The sequence below is a fragment of the Pelmatolapia mariae genome, linkage group LG17 (genome assembly GCF_036321145.2).
Source record: "Pelmatolapia mariae isolate MD_Pm_ZW linkage group LG17, Pm_UMD_F_2, whole genome shotgun sequence".
Classification (NCBI taxonomy): domain Eukaryota; kingdom Metazoa; phylum Chordata; class Actinopteri; order Cichliformes; family Cichlidae; genus Pelmatolapia; species Pelmatolapia mariae.
Window position 1 is genome coordinate 21,453,337 of NC_086242.1, and position 19,250 is coordinate 21,472,586.

The 19,250-nt window shown below is 38.7% G+C and overlaps 1 protein-coding gene across 1 annotated transcript in view; it reads left to right on the plus strand.

Annotated features, from left to right (window-relative positions):
- The window catches only part of LOC134646561 (thyrotropin-releasing hormone-degrading ectoenzyme-like), a 233,778-nt gene that overhangs the window by 151,789 nt on the left and 62,739 nt on the right, over positions 1 to 19,250 (plus strand). The window contains exon 6 of the mRNA XM_063500358.1: positions 9,502 to 9,615. Within this exon, the coding sequence (XP_063356428.1) occupies positions 9,502 to 9,615 (114 nt within the window). The remainder of the gene's footprint in view (positions 1 to 9,501; positions 9,616 to 19,250) is intronic.

The window sequence follows — 19,250 nt, forward strand, 5'->3', positions numbered from 1 at the left end:
GGTCCATTTTTGTTTCCTACCTTGATTGTAACAAAGAAACTAGTTACATGTAACTGTATTATATCCCAAACAAATTCAAGTTGTAAAGACTTCAAGATGAAGACTAGAATAATATGAAATTAGGGTGCATGTGCTAAACAATGGTAGGATGACTTTCACGCATCTGTATCATCATGTTTGTGACTGTGTGTGAATCCAGTGTGCGATTGGTTGAGTTGCTGTATTTTGCCAATCATGTCAATGAGCCTTGCCAGAATCTTCAATGCTTGCTGTAAGCCAGCTCTACAAACGAAGGTACTCATATCACCTGACAAGAATACTTCTCAGTGCTTGGTATTTGTCTGTGTTTTCTTTCTACAATTAGAAATGTGCTTTAACGTAGAATGGAATGAGCAGTGCTTTTTATTCTTATTGTCGAGACTGCAGACCAAAGCTCGTTTACTAAGAGGGCAAAAAGCTCAGTGAAAAAAATGAGGAAACTTTTAGTTTAGACTAGTTCAAAACATTTATTACAAATTAAGTAATTTAAATAATCAAATTTTCATAACTGAGAGGGTAAGTGGTCTGCTATAATCTATCATATTTAAAAAGGAAACCGTGCAATATTGCTCATCAATACTATAGAAACTTCCACACAAGACACCCCAAAAAGCCGGATGATCTGATTAGATTGTGGAACACCTGTCTGCATAGATTTGTATATTAATGAGAGAATAATGATCTCCCAGAAATTGCTGAAACTCCTTTATACTTTAACAAGTTCAAATTGATACCAGACGTGTAGCATTGCCTATGAGCTAATTAGCTTAATTAGTAGGAAACGGATAACTAAAGGACAATATGTACCAGAGCAGATGATGGGATTACATTTTGTTTGGCCTCGCTACATGGATTTGCATATTAATGAGGTAAAATTGTTTTAAAGCTTAGCATCGTTGATGACAAATTACTTCTGTTTTGTGACCGTACTCTTTTCTCATGGTGGGACATAAGGAGATCTAAGCACTGCTTGTTGTACTTTATAAGCTATCTGCAACAACTAGAAAGGAAACATGAAGTGGCTGTTGATCCCAATTCTGTGTTATTGATACTGTTTCATCATTTTCTGAACTCTGTGGGTAATATAAGCATTTCACAGCCATCTTTGGGATAGGGACTGGGCAAGTTCACCTTTCCTGAACAATCTTTAAAACAAACATCGATTTCTGTGTTTCTGCTTTGCATTCATGCATTTGTCTCTGTCACTTTCTCAGCTTTTACTAAAATTAAAAGCCAGACACCATGTCCCATCTCTCTATGCCTCCTTTTACTGACTCATCATCTTTCTTCCTGACGTTGGACTTTTCTTTCCTGCGTCTTGAGCCTCAGCAGTCTTTCGTTTAAGCTTTGAATGTTTTCTTTTTTGGCTTTCCTTACTGCACTTTATGAACAACCCCACCTACCTACAATTCATGTGTTTAACCATGGAAACAGCATAACCATAGCAACCCGAGTCAACCCCCCTCTCCCTCCCGGCAGAAATGGCCGACCCACCAGAGGCGTTTTCGTGTTTTAATGAGGCTGAAACACCATGAGAGACGACAGAAAAGCTAATGAAGACAAGTGCGTTAAAAAAAATACAGAAGTTGTCATTTTTAATTAGCAGAGAAGTCGTAACAAATATGGAGGATTAGTTCTTGTCATTGGGTCTGTCACCATGAAAGGAAAAAATCTCTGCAGTGTAAAAATTAATTATATTTTCTATTTGTCAAAAAGCTTGAACAAACCACACCAGCATGAATCAGCATGATGGGAACTGAAAACTTACTGACCCACTTCCACCGTTATCAACCAGCTGGATAAAAAGTGAAATCCTTTTAAAGCAGGAGAACAGAGAATCAAATGTAAACTGTCATGTTTAATGGAAGAGCAACTCAGCAGCAGTTTGTCTGATAGAGCAAAAATCAAAGGGATTTTACTGCACACTAGAAACTCGTTCTTTGATCAGAATCTTTATTATTTTAACAGAAAAATACACAAATTTCCCTAATTTCTGTTGGTGGACAAAACCAGTCTATCGTTTGTTTGGTTTTTTTAATTTATCCTTTCACAGCAGAGATTTTTACTGAATGCACCATCATGAACTACCAACCATCACATGCAGCGTGTTTTGTGGCAATAAATTAAACTGAACTCAACTGTAAAAATGTTTGAGGCTGAGGATAGATAGCTTTGACTGCCACTTTGACTTTCCACAAGGCCTCCTGGGTGCTTTGGTGAGATGTTTCAGTCATGTCCTACTATGAGAAGTCTCTAGGTGCTGACCTAGTGAATGAGTAGAGAGATTAAATCTCTCTGTTGACTTTGGCTCTCACTTGAAAGAGCTGGAGGAGATGGCTGACAAAAGGTAGATCTGGGCATGTCCCCTTAAACTGCTGCAACCCTGCGACCTGGACCTGGAGAAGCATTAGAGGATGGCTGCATAGATGGACTGTTTAGTTTTAACTTTAGGATCACATGTACCAGCCTCATTATTTGAAATTCTTGCCATTTTTGTAATATAAGCACCCACTATCATAGCAATACATATGGGAATGCGCAATAGCTCCCCTTTAAACAGCCCATTTCCATCTGATTTGTGAAAACAGGCTTTCATTTCTGATTAAGTCTCTTCATCAGCTAACGATCTGAATTCACAGTCTAAGAATAGCCTGATGCAAATCTGAGGCAAATGCATTATTTATGATTTCGGGGCTGTATAAATAAAATTCATTTGGCTTGCATCAACTTCTTTACTCCCAAACATCTATCTAAACAGCAGGGAGTGGTGGAAGTGGAAGTAATGATAATGGGATAATAGCACTGCATAAATTTACATGTAGAATTTCTACCACACAATTATCTTTATTGTATTAAATAACAATGACAAAGGAGGACTCAATGACAAGAAATCACTGTTTACAAATGCCAATATAGTGCTTGGCACACAGCCTTAATCCCTGTCACAACCATTCAATACTGCTGCCTCACAAACTAGCAAACATACAAGCAATCCACATTAATATAGTTAGTGCTAAACCCAATAAGAGAGTCAGATAATGAGGAAATATAAATTAAATGTCACTCTACTCATTCACTTCCTCCAGCAACAAATCAAGCTAAATAGAGAGAAGAGTGACAATTTAGGGGAAGATTAAAGAAAAATCAGATTTGACTTTATTTAGTCCTTCTCATGGAAAAACGACACCAAACTGAACAGCAGCGACTAACAATAATAAAGAGGGAATAAATTAAACTTACTCCCTTTAACCGAACCTCTTTGCTTCCTGCACTACAACAGGAAGTTAATTCCTTAACTTAATTAACGATAATGGGACGACTGGACAAGAATTTGTCCCTTCCTGCAACACAACAGCTGGAGCTTGGAGACAAAAATAGGACTACATGAATAAATCTGTTCTGAATTGAAATCTGTTGGCTCCGCCCCACTGAAACATAACCAAACATCACGGAGTCAGTCATGAACATGAATGAATTAAACTCACTGCAAAGAAAACAGAAAACTAAACTGCAGAGAGTGACGGCAGTGATGGTACATCGGCAATATGCAGTAAGTTGAACTAACATGACAGGACTCGACTCTTTCCCTCCCTGTAACAGTTACAGTGAACAGTGATAAAGGTAGAACTAGATAAACTGAATTAATATCACTGGACTGTGACTGATCCATCTTCACATTAAACACAAAACTTTACAGCACTGACACTGATATGACACACACAAGTTGGTGACTTATTGTATTGTTCATGGCAACCGTCTCACCTCCCACCAGCTCCTTCAACAGAGTGCCCTAAGGGTCATTCTTCAAAGTGCAGGGTTATAGTACTGGACAGGTGCAGTAGAGTTTAACCCAAACCAGGACTTTTATCTAAACATGCTATAGTCCCCAGTCACACAGGCCTAGAAACAGCTTGGCAAACTCCTAGCAACCACTGATTGCTGGGGAATAATGAGCATTCTCTGACAAGCTGCAACTGGTTGCTAGAGTTGATGACTATCATTATGAGATTGACACACCGGTTGCTAGGAAAAAATGTATATTCTCCAACTGGTTGTTAAGTGGTTGCATGTACCGGCATGATGTTGCTAGGTGACATCAGTCACAATAGTGTGACACTGAAAGCCTTCTGCGATTTTTTTTGTGGCAAACATGTTGCCATGGTCATACTGAAGACATAAAGTGTTCAGACATAAAACTCACTAACTACTAGCCAAGATGTAGAACTGTGAAGAGGAAATCGACAACATTCACCTTCAAAGTCAAAGAAATGCCTTTTGAAAAGTATTGGCTTCAGTAGTAAGGCACAGCTCTTACTCTTAAGGCACTTCTTTGAGTTTTACTACTGCTCTGTGACTGGTTAGTGAGTGCTTGTGGATAAGTCAGTGCCTTCATGCCGTGAATGATCCTTGGCAATCGGTTAGCAATCAAAGCCATCTCAGGGAGTTTTTTGGTGCAGCACCCTCTGTACTCTTTACTATCTTGGGTTATTGACTTGTCTCTGCCTGTGTGACAGAGGCAGCCAGTAAAATAAATGTAATAATAATAATAATAGTAATAAATAAATGACTGTTCCTTTCAATTTAAATTGATTACAAATTGGAAATTTACTACACATAAATAGTTAATCTATATATATATATATATAAATATATTTAAATGTAGTTAATAAATGTAAAGGTCTGCAGACTAACAGTCTGGTTACGTTCCAGCATCTGTGTGAGTATTGAGAGGAAGCAGCGACCTCGCACTCCTCCTGATGTGAGTACAACTTCATCTGGCACTGGTTTTCCATCCTATAAACTGCAGCGGTCCCCGCTGTGACTGTAGCTCCGCCTCAGGAAGTTGAACCAGTGTCTGTTGAGCCAGGCATCGGAAGCAGCCAGCTGAACAGCCTGCCAGCTCCCCACAGGGTGGTCGGTTTGAATCCCTGCCCAGACACAGACACAACCTGCCAGAGAGTGAGAGAAAGGAGTTAGTATGCATGTCTGGACACATTCTTCAGCTTCACCATATCTACAGGGTGTGTGTGTGTGTCCATGCAGGTGAAGAGGTGAATTCCTTCCAAACTGTGCAGGCTTACAGAGCTGAGAAGAAGTGTGCTTCAAAAATATAATGTCACAAAGAGTTTCTATTTTGTCCTCATAAAAAATGCAGTAAAAAGGGAAAATCAGTCAAATGAGTATTTGGGCTATCCAACCTCTGGCTTTAATGGCAGCAGTGCTTCTAAGGGCACTTTCACATGTTTTTTAAGAATCTAGGGAGGCAGACATGTATGGACTACTGAACGGGACTACTACGCAAAGGGACTGAAAGTATCAGTGAGCCACTTTCTCTGCAAAATGATCTCAGAACAAGACACAGCAACTAGAATGAAATATGATTTAATAAATACAATATGCAGGAATTCCAATCGGTTACCCTTAAAAATTGTTTTCCTGAAGCGTACCCACAGCTCATTAAGATCTCAGACATGCTGTGCAATATATTTAGAAGCATGACGGGGAAGAAAAGAGACTAAAACCAAGTAAAATATTTAAAAAAAAAACCAGGCGCTGACCAAATTACTTTTTACTCACAGCAGATGTACTGACAAGAATGCTTAGACTAAGTAACACGGTAAAAACAGACTCAAGGGCATTACAAAACCTAACCACATAAATATAAAATGAAGCCAGATCAAAAAAATAGAGTAAAAATATATTTAAAAAAATAACCAAATTCATATCTGAAATTAGTTCTGCTACAGTTAAACTTAGCTTGTATGTTTTACTAGATCCTGAATGTGGTTAATCACACGAGATTTAAAATCTCGTGTGATTAACCACCGCTCACCACCCTGCAGGTGGGTAGTTTTACTACTGCACAACCCACCTGCACCCTGTCCCCACCGTTTTTATACATCATGTGCTTTCCCTGCCACATGGGACATACTGCTAAATATAAATATCTACAAATGTCAACAACACTTTCAAAATCAATTCTATTTTTCAGTAGTATCCACTCAAAGTAAAGCAGCTGTATTTTAAACCAGCTAAGATTAGGTTGCTGTGGTTAACACTATTACAGGAGGGTTCCTGGTTGGCTTCAGCCTTTATTTGTGGACTTGTGGACTTGTGGACTTGTGTGGGTTTGCTCCAGGTGTTCCTGTTATCTCCCCCAGCAAGATTTCCTTGTTAGGCTAATTGGATCAGTTAATTCAGCCTTTCCTGAGTCCACCATGCTCCGTTTAATATGATATAGGAGTAAGGTTTGGCTGTGTTACACCCACATCCTAAACAAGCACATTAAAATAACAACTAGAAAAGCTTTTCCAATTTAGTCTAAAACATGCATTTTGGCCTTGCTGATCTTCTGTCACAAGTTTTCAATTTCAGTATGCCAAACAAACAAGAAATCTATAACAAGGGGCTAATTGCTAATCAAACCCGACCAATAACAGCCCCCATCACTACTGACCAGGCTGCTAGTCTTTGTGAAGTTAAGAAGGTAATTATATTTTAGGAGGAAATATCAATTCCTATAAATCTGTATGTATTTATAGACGTTTAGGACATTGTACTGGGAGCACAGTCGACACATATAGAACCTCACTTGATTCTAATTACTGAACTGACACTAACATTAGTGTTGTTTTACATCATTTGAAACTTTTACATGCTTTTAGTACACTTTGAAACTTGAGCCCATGATCTCATAAGGAAATTATTCTCTGAGATCAGAGAGTATGGGAGGCTAGACCTGTGTGCCCATCGACTTCTTCAGCTGAAAGTCTTTACGCAGCTGCAGGAGTCGCCCTCTGCAAGCCATTAGAAAGAACGCAGGTTTAAGCCATTTCTGAGCATGTTTGCTTTTCAGACTCAGAAGCTGCATCTGTTCTGTTGTTAGAATCTATGGAAAGAAGCCATAAAATGGCATTTTAACTGCTCTGCGCACTAGTAGACAATACTAAATGAGATAGAAAGAAGCAAAGACTCACGATTAACAACCCAGGCAAGAAAAGAACAACACAAAGATGTAAGTCATCGACCAGCAAGAGTCACAAAATGCCTGAGTCAGCATTGCAGTGTGCAGATGTTTTTGTCCTTTCAGCCCCAATGGTTAACTTGGTTCCAATCCTGCCCTTCATTATGTTTAGTAATTTCTGCTTTGACAATTTTACAAGATGTCTTCAAAAAGAGCTGCAGCATCTCCACCACCTGGTAGCGTTTGATTATCTGCCTCATATGCCGCACTCGACTGAAGTAGGTTTCCTCGCCCCCGCTGCCACATAAAGAGGGCCAGCCTCTGTTTTTTGGTGAAGGCGGATGCTCAATGTTCCTCCTTCACTTCTGAAACAAATAAAAAACCCTGGTCATTAATTTCTGATGCACTGAGCTATCGCTCTGCAGGGTGACAGCATCTGTTGAAAGCTCCAGTAACTAATTGCATGAAAGGCAGTTCTGTTGTTGTTGGTTGGGGGATTAGCTTTTGTGCCCTTTTTGATTTATATGGAAAGACTTATAACACTGCACTGCATAATTAAGTCTGACTTGTTTCAGCTGCTTGCAGATTTACCCAAAAACACTGAACACAAACACACACACACACACACACATATGCACAGTCTAGGTACTTCTCTACTTGACCACACAAACTTTGATCAGTTGAAGGACAATTTACTACAAACATACAAACGTACAGTCTCACACTCACTGTGCTGATGTATCAAAACTGCAGTGTGTGCTGTTTCTACAGATGGAACTTTAATCAGGGTTTAAAGGAATTTTGAGGTAAACTTTTTTCTTTGTGCTTCTGAAGATTTAAAGGGAACGCTCAGACTCAGAAACAAAGCTGGTAGAGACGCCTGTTTGTTCCCTACCGTTTTCATTCAAACTGCGTCGCCAGGAAACAGCTTGGATCCAATAAATTACTCCTGTGGCTGCGCGTTTCGCTATCAGCAAAGTTCACTCTATTTTCTTACGTGCTCTGCCTTTATTAGACTTCACTGCTGGTTTACTCTGACGAGGCTCCGAGGCAGCTTGAGAAAAGGCTCACAGTCCAATCAGGTGGTAGCATGCCAGCTAAATGAAAGCCAAAGCCTCCCCTTCCTTTGTCACACTTTGGAGCAACGTTGTTGGTTGCCCTATGGTGTTGTTGATGAGTGAACCTGCCTCATCACATCAGCTCAGAGCAGGCGAGGAAGCCAAGTCAGTCCTTCAGGAGGGGCAGGACTTGGAAGGCTGTACTCTCCCTGCTCAGAATTTGTCTGGATTTAATTGGATTTTCTTTCCTATGCACAACAAAAACAGTTTTGTATGTTCTAAAGATGGAATATGAAATTTTATTCATTCTACAGGAGTGGTTGAAGAGCTGATAATAAACTAATCTTGGACATATTGGACTAAAACCACTATGGAAATTCTGTGACTGTGGCGTCAGCATTAGGTTTTTGATTTTTACATAAATATCTTAACAAATATTGGATAGGTTGAAGATTAATTGCCTGTATCTAAATGTATGATACATATCTCTTAGTAACTTTCTGAAACACACAAATTCACACCCACTTCACGGTGTGACTTTGGAACTCAGAGTGGATTATTTGTGGCAATTTTCATGCGTACAACTCACTGAAAAACAATCTGTTTTTGCATAATTTCAGCAATTTTGAACTTCACTCTAAAAGTAAAACAACCAGCTTTAAGAGATAAAATGATGGACATTAGTAATAAATTGCTTCACACCACATAAGCAGCAATTTCATGCAAACATGACTAAACTTCCATATTCGAATAGAGGACATGTTTACATCAAGCTGCAGCATCTGGAACTGAAAAATGAAGCTCGTGCAAATGCCAAAAATTGTAATTCTCAATTGGGCAGTCGAGGCTGGCTCCGAAAATAAACATGTTTACATCCAGGTACAAAAAATAGCATTGGTCTATTTAACTGCTTTATCCCTTCATCAAAACTCTACAGAGGGTGAATTTTTATTTAACTCACCCTGATATTGACATAAGCATGGCATTAACTACATCTATTTTAATACGTGGCTCTTTATTTTGAGAGGCTCAAATGCCACTGGACAGTTGATTGCAAGCCATTTCATGGCCAGGCAAGGCCTATTCTCTTATTAGCTTGTGACAAATTAAGCAAAAAAGATCTGTTTCTGTTTCAAAGTAGCGAAGTGAGGGAGGCTCTAATAAACCTAGAAGGTAACTCTCACATTGCTAAGCTTAAGCTTTAAACACAGTGCTCTGAAAGCTAACGAGTGATGCTTCATCCATTAGTTGTACACAGTTTATGGTTTGAATACAAGAATGGGTTTCATAAAACAGTTTCATAAGAAATAACTCTTTAAGACAAATATATGTTATATCTTTATAACAAATTTCCCACGTGTGGGACTAATAAAGGTTATCTTATCTTATCTTATCTTAAGACATCAAAGCATATGAAATGATTTTGTCTCTGTCTTTCAGTGGTTCGGTGATCTGGTGACTCCAGTGTGGTGGGAGGATGTTTGGCTAAAAGAAGGTTTTGCTCATTTCTTCGAGTACGTCGGCACTGACTTTCTCTTCCCAAAGTGGAACATGGTGAGTGTAAACCTGACTTTTACTTCATTTAAGAACAGGTATTAATGTGCCAGCCACACTATACCTTTGTTAGAAAATTACAAACAGCAAACATTTGTATTTTTCATTAATTTCATCATGACCACTGAAGCCAGAGAAAACTGCTGTTTTATCTGCAGTAATTTGCCAGTATGGCTCTCGTCTGGTACCTCCTGGCCTTTCCACAGATGGGTGAGCAACATCAAAGACCATCGCAGGGTACGGGACAGATCACGCATAGATCACAACAAGCATGACGTGCAGTGGCTAGCAGAGGGAGCAGCCAGTGTAGGCAGGTGAAAACAAGATCACTAACCTGTCCTCAGTTAGATTTGCCTGTTGGATGTGTGCTGGATCAGGATCACAACCACAGGTAAAGCTTAAAAGCACAATGATGCTGCTGCTGGTCAGTGGGATAAACAGCACACCTCTGAAATTTTTTATTAATCAGTCTGATTAAAGGTTGGCCATTTTTTAGGTTATTTAATAGAAATATGAATTTTACACTCATAAATATACATAATTTTATGTAATTATAGAATCTAACAAATATGTCTTTGAATTAATCCTTAATTAATAACAAACATAGGATTGTTTGTGTTGTTTCTGGATGCTGCCTTGTTGCCCTGCCATCTTGAGGGCGAATGTTGCTGTTAACTGTGTTTTATGTATGGTGCTATAGAGCACATATGTACTATGTCAAACGTGGAGCAGAAGAGAACTTGTAGGTGTTCAAGCGCTATCGGGGCAAATTTTAATTCAACACCCTGCAACAAAGTGTCTTGATGCATGCTCAATCATCCAGGTAAGGAAAACCAAGAAAGTTGATTTTGTTCATCTGCACATAACGTTTTCAGTGGGAGAAACATGTCGACACATGTGATGTCTTCAGTCTCTTGGACCGTTCAGCAAAGAAATAAAAACCTAAAGGGAACAGACATCAAATATCATCCTCAAAACCACAGACATGGATAATTCAATAAACAGATAAGTTACATACGTGAAAAAAAAGATACTTAATTGAATCAAACAAAATTAACAAAAAAGAATAATAAAAATAAAACAAATTTTGAAGGTATTGTTAATACAGTAGTGGTGGGGTGGGAGGATCAGTCCAGCATGGATGGGGACTATTTGAATTTGAGCGTAGCAGCTTTCTCATGTTGGATAACATCATTTGTTTTTGTTTTTTACAGTTTGAAATCACTGATAAATAATTTGGTTACATTTTCATATTATAAGTATCCAAGTCCAACAATATTAGATCTGTTTCAAACACCGTTTCACCAACAGCAGCAGCGGAAAACCTACAGCAGAAAAATTCAGCATATCCTCAACAAGTCATTTCAGTACCGCTGCTTAAGAAAGTTACAAGCAACATGTTGAAAACCCCCCAAACATTTCACAAATTGTTCTCCAGTTTTCCAAAATTGCAATAGAAATACAGTTCAGAATAGGAATGGTTTTAAAAAATGGATTTTCCGATTCAAATCGATTTTAGTTTGAATAACACAATATTGATTCATTAAATCCTGAGTCGATTTTTAAATATAAATGTATTTTGCCAGAAATGCCAGAATCTCAGGTTAAAGCAAAAAGCACAAAAGTATTTCAACAACCACCAAAGAGTTAAAATACCAAACGATTAAAAAGCAGGTAAACGGATTCTGCGCAAAGATGTACACACAAAGTGCGACACGACGGCACGTACATGGACACGCTGTTGGTGCTGAAAGCCGATATCTCACAGATTCTGAAGCTGCAGGTTTTGTCACTCTCCAATCAAAATTTCCTGAACCATCAGCAAAAGAAGATCAAAACTATGCTTCACATTTCATAAACATTGTCATGAATTCCCTCTTACTTTGGCTGTTTTGCTTCCACTACGATAAAATCACACTCCTAGCACAGCTCTTTCTCTCTCTCAGTGCACTCAGAGACCAGTTTACCGTCAGAAATCTCTGTTTTCTACATTATTTGCTTGCTTATTACGCACCAGCTTACCGTTGTGTACAGCACAGTCGGTCACTGTTTTTTTTTTCTTTTTCAAAAATGACCTCCAACAAGAAAGCCTAACTTCTGCTGTTCAATACGGAAAAAATCTAAACTTTTACAAATTCTGCCAAATTGCAAAACGCTTAGCTGTTTGTCTAATAAAACCTCTGAAACATTACTCTGCTTCACTTCAGCAGCATTAGGTAATGTTCGTCAACCATGTTTATTCATGGTTTTTTTCCATTTTTGATCTACTGCAGAATATTTTTAAGGCAGTTATCTGTTATAAAAAGCCAGGCCAGGGAAATCTCCTTCATGATTTTCTGTGTTTTATCCTCAGTGACTTTAACACAAAGGCATCTGCTGCGATGCTTACACCTCTAAAGTCTCACAAGTGTCAGTGTTGTTTTTTATACATAGATATAAAAATATGGATATGTACTGATAAATGATCACAATTCTAATATTTCTGACTGTCTAAGTCAAAATTGAATTGAACCGAATCTAATCGAGACCTTGTGAATCGGAATTGAATCAGTTATAACAGTGACAATGCCCTAGTTAACAGTTCATGTAGCATGATAAAGTGAGACTCTACCTTTTGTTGACCCGACAAAGATCAAATTTTGGATTTCAGGGCTGAGGAATGAACTCCTGATGTTATCTCAAATAAATGACCAGTAAATGCACCTAAATTGTATTTAAGTTATTTATTACAAAGGGCATTTTCAAGGAAATATTCTCATGATATGGCTTGTTTCACAGTAAACTGTGCAAACAGCCAGTCAATAAGTACTTTACCACTGATTATATTATATCACTTTCTTCAGCCTAAGATCTTTGATTTTGAACTGCAACATTACAGAGCTGTCTAACATGTTTTCACCTCGTAGCATCACGTGGTCCCCTTTGTTACACTGAGTATCTTTTGTCACTGCTGTCTGATGTACCAGCTTTGGCACTACATTTGCGTTTTTCACCTGCATTTACCTGCTGGTTGGGTTTAGTATTAAATTGTAAAGTGTAAATGCAGGACCCTACCGCAGAAACCCTGCTGGTTAGAAAACGACAAGTTGGAAGTGACAACAGAGTCTCACTAATGGGATAACCCGGTGCATCACAGCCCACCAGTAAATAAAACAACACTGAGAAACACCAACAGCTTTGACAAAGCCCAATTTTTGTTATGCTCTGAAAATGGGAACAGGCTGACCTGTCTGAAATATTTTGTTTGTTGTTTTTGTGAAACTGAAACCAGATTTTAACTGGTTTTGCATTTTCAGACTCATGTTAAACTTTGGGAACAGCATGTGAATCATAATAATCCACACTCAGAAGTTCACTTTCAGACTTTCTTAAGAGCTTAACCACCAGGTGTGTCTTCACAAAATGTCACTCTGGAGTGAAAATGAAGTCGCTAAAGACTTGGTGGTAGCAGCGCAGGTTCACTCACTTTTTTGACAAACAGGAAATAAAGCTCTCTGCTGAGCATGTAGAAGTGCTTTCAGGTATTCTGAAGCTCTGTCTGCTCACTCATGAAATTTAATTTTTCTCCCCTCTTGTGGTTTTATGAGTCAGGATTTCAGCTCAAGGCCTCAGCCGGTCAGATATGAATTAGATTTTTTTCAGAGTATAGCACAAAAAAAAAAAATCTCCAGACACCAAATAGAACATGGGTAGAAGGCAGAAAATTTGATCTAAAGACAGAAAAATCATCTCTCAGGGAGGTAAACAGGCTGGATATGAAATCAGACTTCAGACCTGGTTTATCTTTCCGTTCAGAGGCTGATCAGCCAGTGGACTCATTTTATCTGGTGCTGGTTGTTCTTTGGCAGAAAATAATTCTCAGTGGAAAGTGTTGACACAGAGGTCTGAGGATTATCCAGAGTAACTGGGACAGTTTTTGTGGACACTTTTAGCATCCCAAACAAAATACTGATCTAGTCTATTGTACTGGAGCGGTGACACAATAGCACTCAAACTGTGTTAGATAACAATACAGGATACATCTTCTCTCTAATAATTTGGTTGAAGTTACTATTTTTGAAACATTTCATAAAATTAACTGTCATAACTACTGGATTTAAATAGAGATTTTTCAGGTTATGGCCCATTTGCTTTGTACACAGAGTTCAGTGACAGCTGTAGCACATTAATGATGAACGCAGTATCCCAGTAGAATCATTAATACAAAGGATGAAAGGCAACAACATGCCTGTAAACCAAAAACTTAACTGGGTCAATCTGGTGCAAAATCCAAGAACAGTCAGTGTGGAAGTGCAGTTCCTCAAAAGGCCACTTGAAGATGGCCCCAAAAATGAGTAAATCCCGTAAGCACCCATTTAAAAACTGACCCCAAGATTTGCAGAGAAAATAAAGAGTCTGCTACAAAAACAAGTTAAAATAAAATTATATGGTAATAAAACAAGACTGTGTTTGCATCTAACATATAGTGGAATAGATGAAGACAGCAACTTAGTAAAGAAATATTTGATTTTAAAGTACATTAAAACTGTACTGCAGTAAAGTGTTTTGGTCATTACTCAAGAAAGTATTCAATATTACTTGTTACTTTTTTAAAGTAATGCAATATGTAACCTAAATGTAATTTCTTACACTACTTGTTACATTACTTTGCATTACCTTATAACATGCTGTGAAATACACTGTCAGATAATTACCAGTAAACAGTACGAACCTAAGGTGACAGTTCCACATGTTGACTCAAATCCCTTTGCTAATGTGGACACACACACATTAACACATTTTAGTGTTTGGTTCTTGCAGATAACTGAAGGGCTTTTGGAACACAATGTAACTTTTAATTAACTTTAATGTAATTATTCAATTTAGTAGAGTAATGTATTACACTACTGTGTTACTGAAAAATATAATGTGATTACTAAATGTGTTACTTTGGAATGCACTACACCCAGAAACACAGTTGGAGGAAGGCTTGATGAGTTCTCGGTCATGTATGGAGGTTATTTTGTGCTTTGGTTTTCTTGGGCCAAAAAAATGTTTGAACATCATTGCACTCGGTAATGTTCCACCGCTGCTGTCCATTTTCCATCCGGTGGTGTTGGCTATTTTTAGGTCAACAGCACTCTAGTCAAGTGGCGCTGGTGCAAGGCCTGTGCCAGCACACATCCCCATCCAAATCATAAACCCATTGTACGGGATTTTTGAAGTTTCTAGTTTGAAGTTACCAGAACACAACACCCATTTCTTCATCTTCTAAACTGTTCTCATTTCCTGTCTGTGCCTTTAGAAAGTGAGCTGCACAGTTGGACACATTTCACAGAATGAGAGATGTGGTTGGATGGTAACAAACTGGAAACTGGAAATTCAATATTTCCACAACCATCAGTGCTTCCCACTGAGCTCCCAGTTTGACTTCAGGAGAATCTTTGAAGCAAATAATTGTATCAGCAGATCAGCTGTTAGCTGTTCTATTTTTAACAGCCTACCTTGTTTCTCTTCTCTCGGTAAAAGCTTTACATAACTTGGAATACATTTGGATATACAGCATGGGTATAAGCACAGAGTTAAAAGCGGCTGTTGAGGAGGAGGAAGTCCTGACTGGAAGGTCTTCTCCTGAACTCTTCCACCTCCCTCCACTCACATCAATCGATACGTCCTTCCTTCTTTCTCTAAAACTGTTTCCTTGAAATTTGCCAGATATTCAGCTGTGAGTCTCCTCAGGAGGTAAAATCCTGTTTTCTTTTATTCTGCTCAGGTTCGCAAACAAATTGACTCAGAGGATGATTCAACTCAAAACAATATAAAATTAGAAATGAAACCTTCCTCAAATTTGCTCAAAGCCTCGCAGGGTACCCCTCTTCACCACCACCCCCACCTTCCTCCCCGAAGGACAAACTCAAGAAAGTTCTCCGAGAAGCGGTGAATGCTGCAGAACTTTAAATTACAGCACATGCACGCTTCCTGCTTTGTTTCTGCCCAAGTACGTTGCGATTTTCTTCCAACAGAGAATGTGCTACACTAAAACACCTTATCTTCTGCACGCACACACAGTCTGTTTCTGAGCGACATGGCATTTTTAAATCCCTGTTACTGCCGTTCTGCACGGCTGGACGCTTTAATAGAAACAAAGTGTTTCTCCAATAACAAGCACAACAATGATAAAGTGAACCGGTGTTGATAAAATAATTTATTTCTAATGCAGGTTTTTATTTAAAAAAGGCCATTTCCATCAGCTGTGAGTCACAGTGCTGCAGGGCCAGGGGCAAAAACACAGGAGAAGGCAAACAAATATAAATATAATGAGGGCAGGAATAGACTGTTTCTGTGTTAGTCAATCAATCACGTACCCAATCAACTGGCACTATGACCACAATATGAAGGAGAGGTTATATATTCGATCTGGCCTGGGCTTGCATAAGAAAATGAACACTAAGTGGTCAAAAATCGTGACACCTGGGTGTCAAGGATCGGCTGTGTGGCAGCCAGAGAGTGGACCCAAATGAAGAAGTTAGGAGACAGGAAGTGGATTCAAAAACTGCCTTAATACTGATAAGCCGCAAGGATACGACAAAACAGGTAATTAAAATTACAACACAGGAAAACAGAAATATACAGCTACAGTATGAGGGACAATGTGGCAAAAATCAGATCAGGTTAATAACGATGATAGAAAGACAACAGCACACCCAGCACACTGAATAGTGTTCAGCTGACCTTTGTTAAACAAAGCTAGATAGAGCTGACTGTGGTGTCAGTCAGCGGGTGTTTTCAATGTGTAACTCATGTGGAAATAATAAAAAATAAATAATTAAAAGCAGTCCACTCACCTAAACATGGTCAACGAAGCTAAACGGAAACCTTCAAAATGTGGATTTTATGAAACAGTGGGTGACACTGATGGTGACTACAGAGTTTATAATAATAATAATAATAAAGTAAACAGGACAAAAAAAATCTCAGATGCAAAATGCCTTAATGGGAAGTTATCCAGGTGGTCCCTGCTCAGATCTCAGAACCGTTTCAGTCCAACCGGCAGGAGACAGAGAAGTATCTGAATGGTTTATGGTGTGGGAACAACTCAAGGATCTGGGACACATTGGTACGGAGACATACAATAGGAAGTTGAAATGTTTGAGAAAGACAGAAAAAGTGTTGTAAATGAAGCAAAAAAGAACCTTTGGCGGAGCTTTGTGTACCAGCTTGTAACCTTGTTGCGTTTGATTCCGGTCCAGCGTGATCAAAGCTTCTCTCCTAATCACAAGTGCTTAAAAGTTAATGTGTCCTCCCCAGGGATCTGCCAACTAATTATTTTTTAAAGCAGAATTAAACTTGGTTTATACAAGTGTAACGATGGCCTGCTTCTCCGGTACTTTAATGAAAAGCCAAATGAACGAAATCAGACATTTTCTAATAACTCTGGCGCCCAAATACCAATACAGCCCGTTAATCTCAGCTAAACACAGCAGTAATGAAGGCACAGCAGGAAAAACTAATCATAATTTTATCCCAGCATGAACCAGAACAGTTCTTATCTGAAAAATGTAATGGCGCTTTCTAAATATTTTACTTGTTCTACTTTTTTAATGAAAAGTCCTAATTTGCTGATAAACATAAGACATTGTCTTCTCCTCAAGTCAAGACATTTGGGAGAACTCAAATAAAATGTGCCTTTTTTCTACTCTATTAAGAAAAAGGGAAAGCTGCTTTGAAAAAATTAATAATGTTCATTTCTAACTTCTACACAAAGTCCATTCTCATTTATGTCCCTGGAGGTCACACATATTAAACTTCTTTAAGACTTATTGGCATACTATTTGCTACCCCTATAGCTGAAAAAACTGCTGTGGAGATATTTTGTTTTCTCTCTAACGTGCATTTAAAGATTTCCCCCCCTCATCAACCTGCAATTCCTCCAATGGCCACTTGAGACAATCTCCAAAAATGAGCCCATCCTTGCCTTCTGGAGTGTTCTTAATGGAATTATCTGACCAATAATGTGTCCTGCTGTGTGGTGCGAACCATCCAAGTCTGTGCTTTGAGTCTGTTACTCAGCAAACAGGTTTGCAAGCACTTTATGAAAGCAACTTAGTAACAAAGCCCGTACAATGTCAGCGAGCCAGTATCTCTTCTATGCATCACTTCTGCCTCCAACAATCCAAGAGTGCAATAACCACAACACCTAAGTCAGGGTTTCACAGATGGATCGCGGTGTCTCATCCATCTGTTTGTGTATGTTCTGTGGTTGTAATTGTAGTAGGTGAACACATGTAGTGTAACACCCAGGAAAAGATTTTATGTGATCCTTCTGAGACTTTGTCTTTACAAGGGGACACTACATTCTGGCTTTTCTGCACTTTAAACGGGAGGTAAACAATAGTCACTTTATTGTGTCGTATGATAACATATGTTTTTATACTTTCTGTTTTTATATGATATTTATTTTTATCCCAAATATCTGCATGTTAAACAAGAGGTTGGGCCTCAGGAGAATAAAAACAGGTGATGGGTCACTGGTGACATGGTAGATGATGAGAGGTTAAGCAGTTAAAATGATCTCTTACAGCACTGGTACTCATAGCATAAACACATTTCTTTGCCTTTTTTTTAATCGCTGACAGCAGAACATCTGTTTATCTGCTCTGCATACAGAGAGCAGGTCAGAGGTGAACGTTGACTTCATGTTGAAGAGAACAGAGAAATATCAATATTCAGCCTCTTCGCTCATCTTTGATATGGACATATTTAAAGGAGGAGAAAAGACTGTGTTTGCATTCACTTTAATAGCACATGTTTGCTTACAGCACTGAGCCAGCTGGGAAATCAACAAGGTACTAAATGATTAAAGCTCGGGGCAGGTTATTTGTTACGTATCATTTTAAAGTCACATTAAGCATATTTGTAGTTATTTCTCAATATGATGTTTATGAGGATGTCCAAAGACATGCAGATAGTAGGGTTGGGTTAACCGGTGATTCTAAATTGACTGTAGGTGTGAATGTTAGTGTGAATAGTGGTTTGTCTCTCTGTGTTAGACCTGCAACAGACCGGTGACCTGTCCGGGTTGTACCCTACCTCTCGCGCTCTGGTAGCTGGGATATGCTCCAGCACCCCCACGATTTGAATTGAATTATCTGGATGGATGGAGTTTAGGACTCTACTGACTTGCACACATCTCTTGTATAACGTCTCACCAAAGTAATACACAAAGCTTCAGCACTCTATGCTCGAGGCTGGATGGACAGATGAGCAGTCTTATAACTGAAGCAGTCCTGATTCTCAGCCATGAATGAATCTGATGTGAGACAGCATTAGACTTTCTGAAAAGTGAAACTTCGAACTGAATAATTGTTTGTTTAAATTCCACCTTCCGCCTACACAGTCCCCAGAAGAAAAAGTCACTATGATCTCAATATCTCTCACTCCAAACATGTTTAATATCACAGTTCTGCTTTTGCTGTCGCTGTTTTGATGGAAATGAATGTGGTTGGCAGCTTCTTGGTAACATAGTTACACACAGCACAAATTTTGTGTGACTGAATTATCATGTTGGCTGACATGTTTCTCATGTATGTGCTTCTTTATGTCCTGTGGCCATAATTAGACTGGATGTGACATTCAGAGAAATTTCCTTTGGGCTA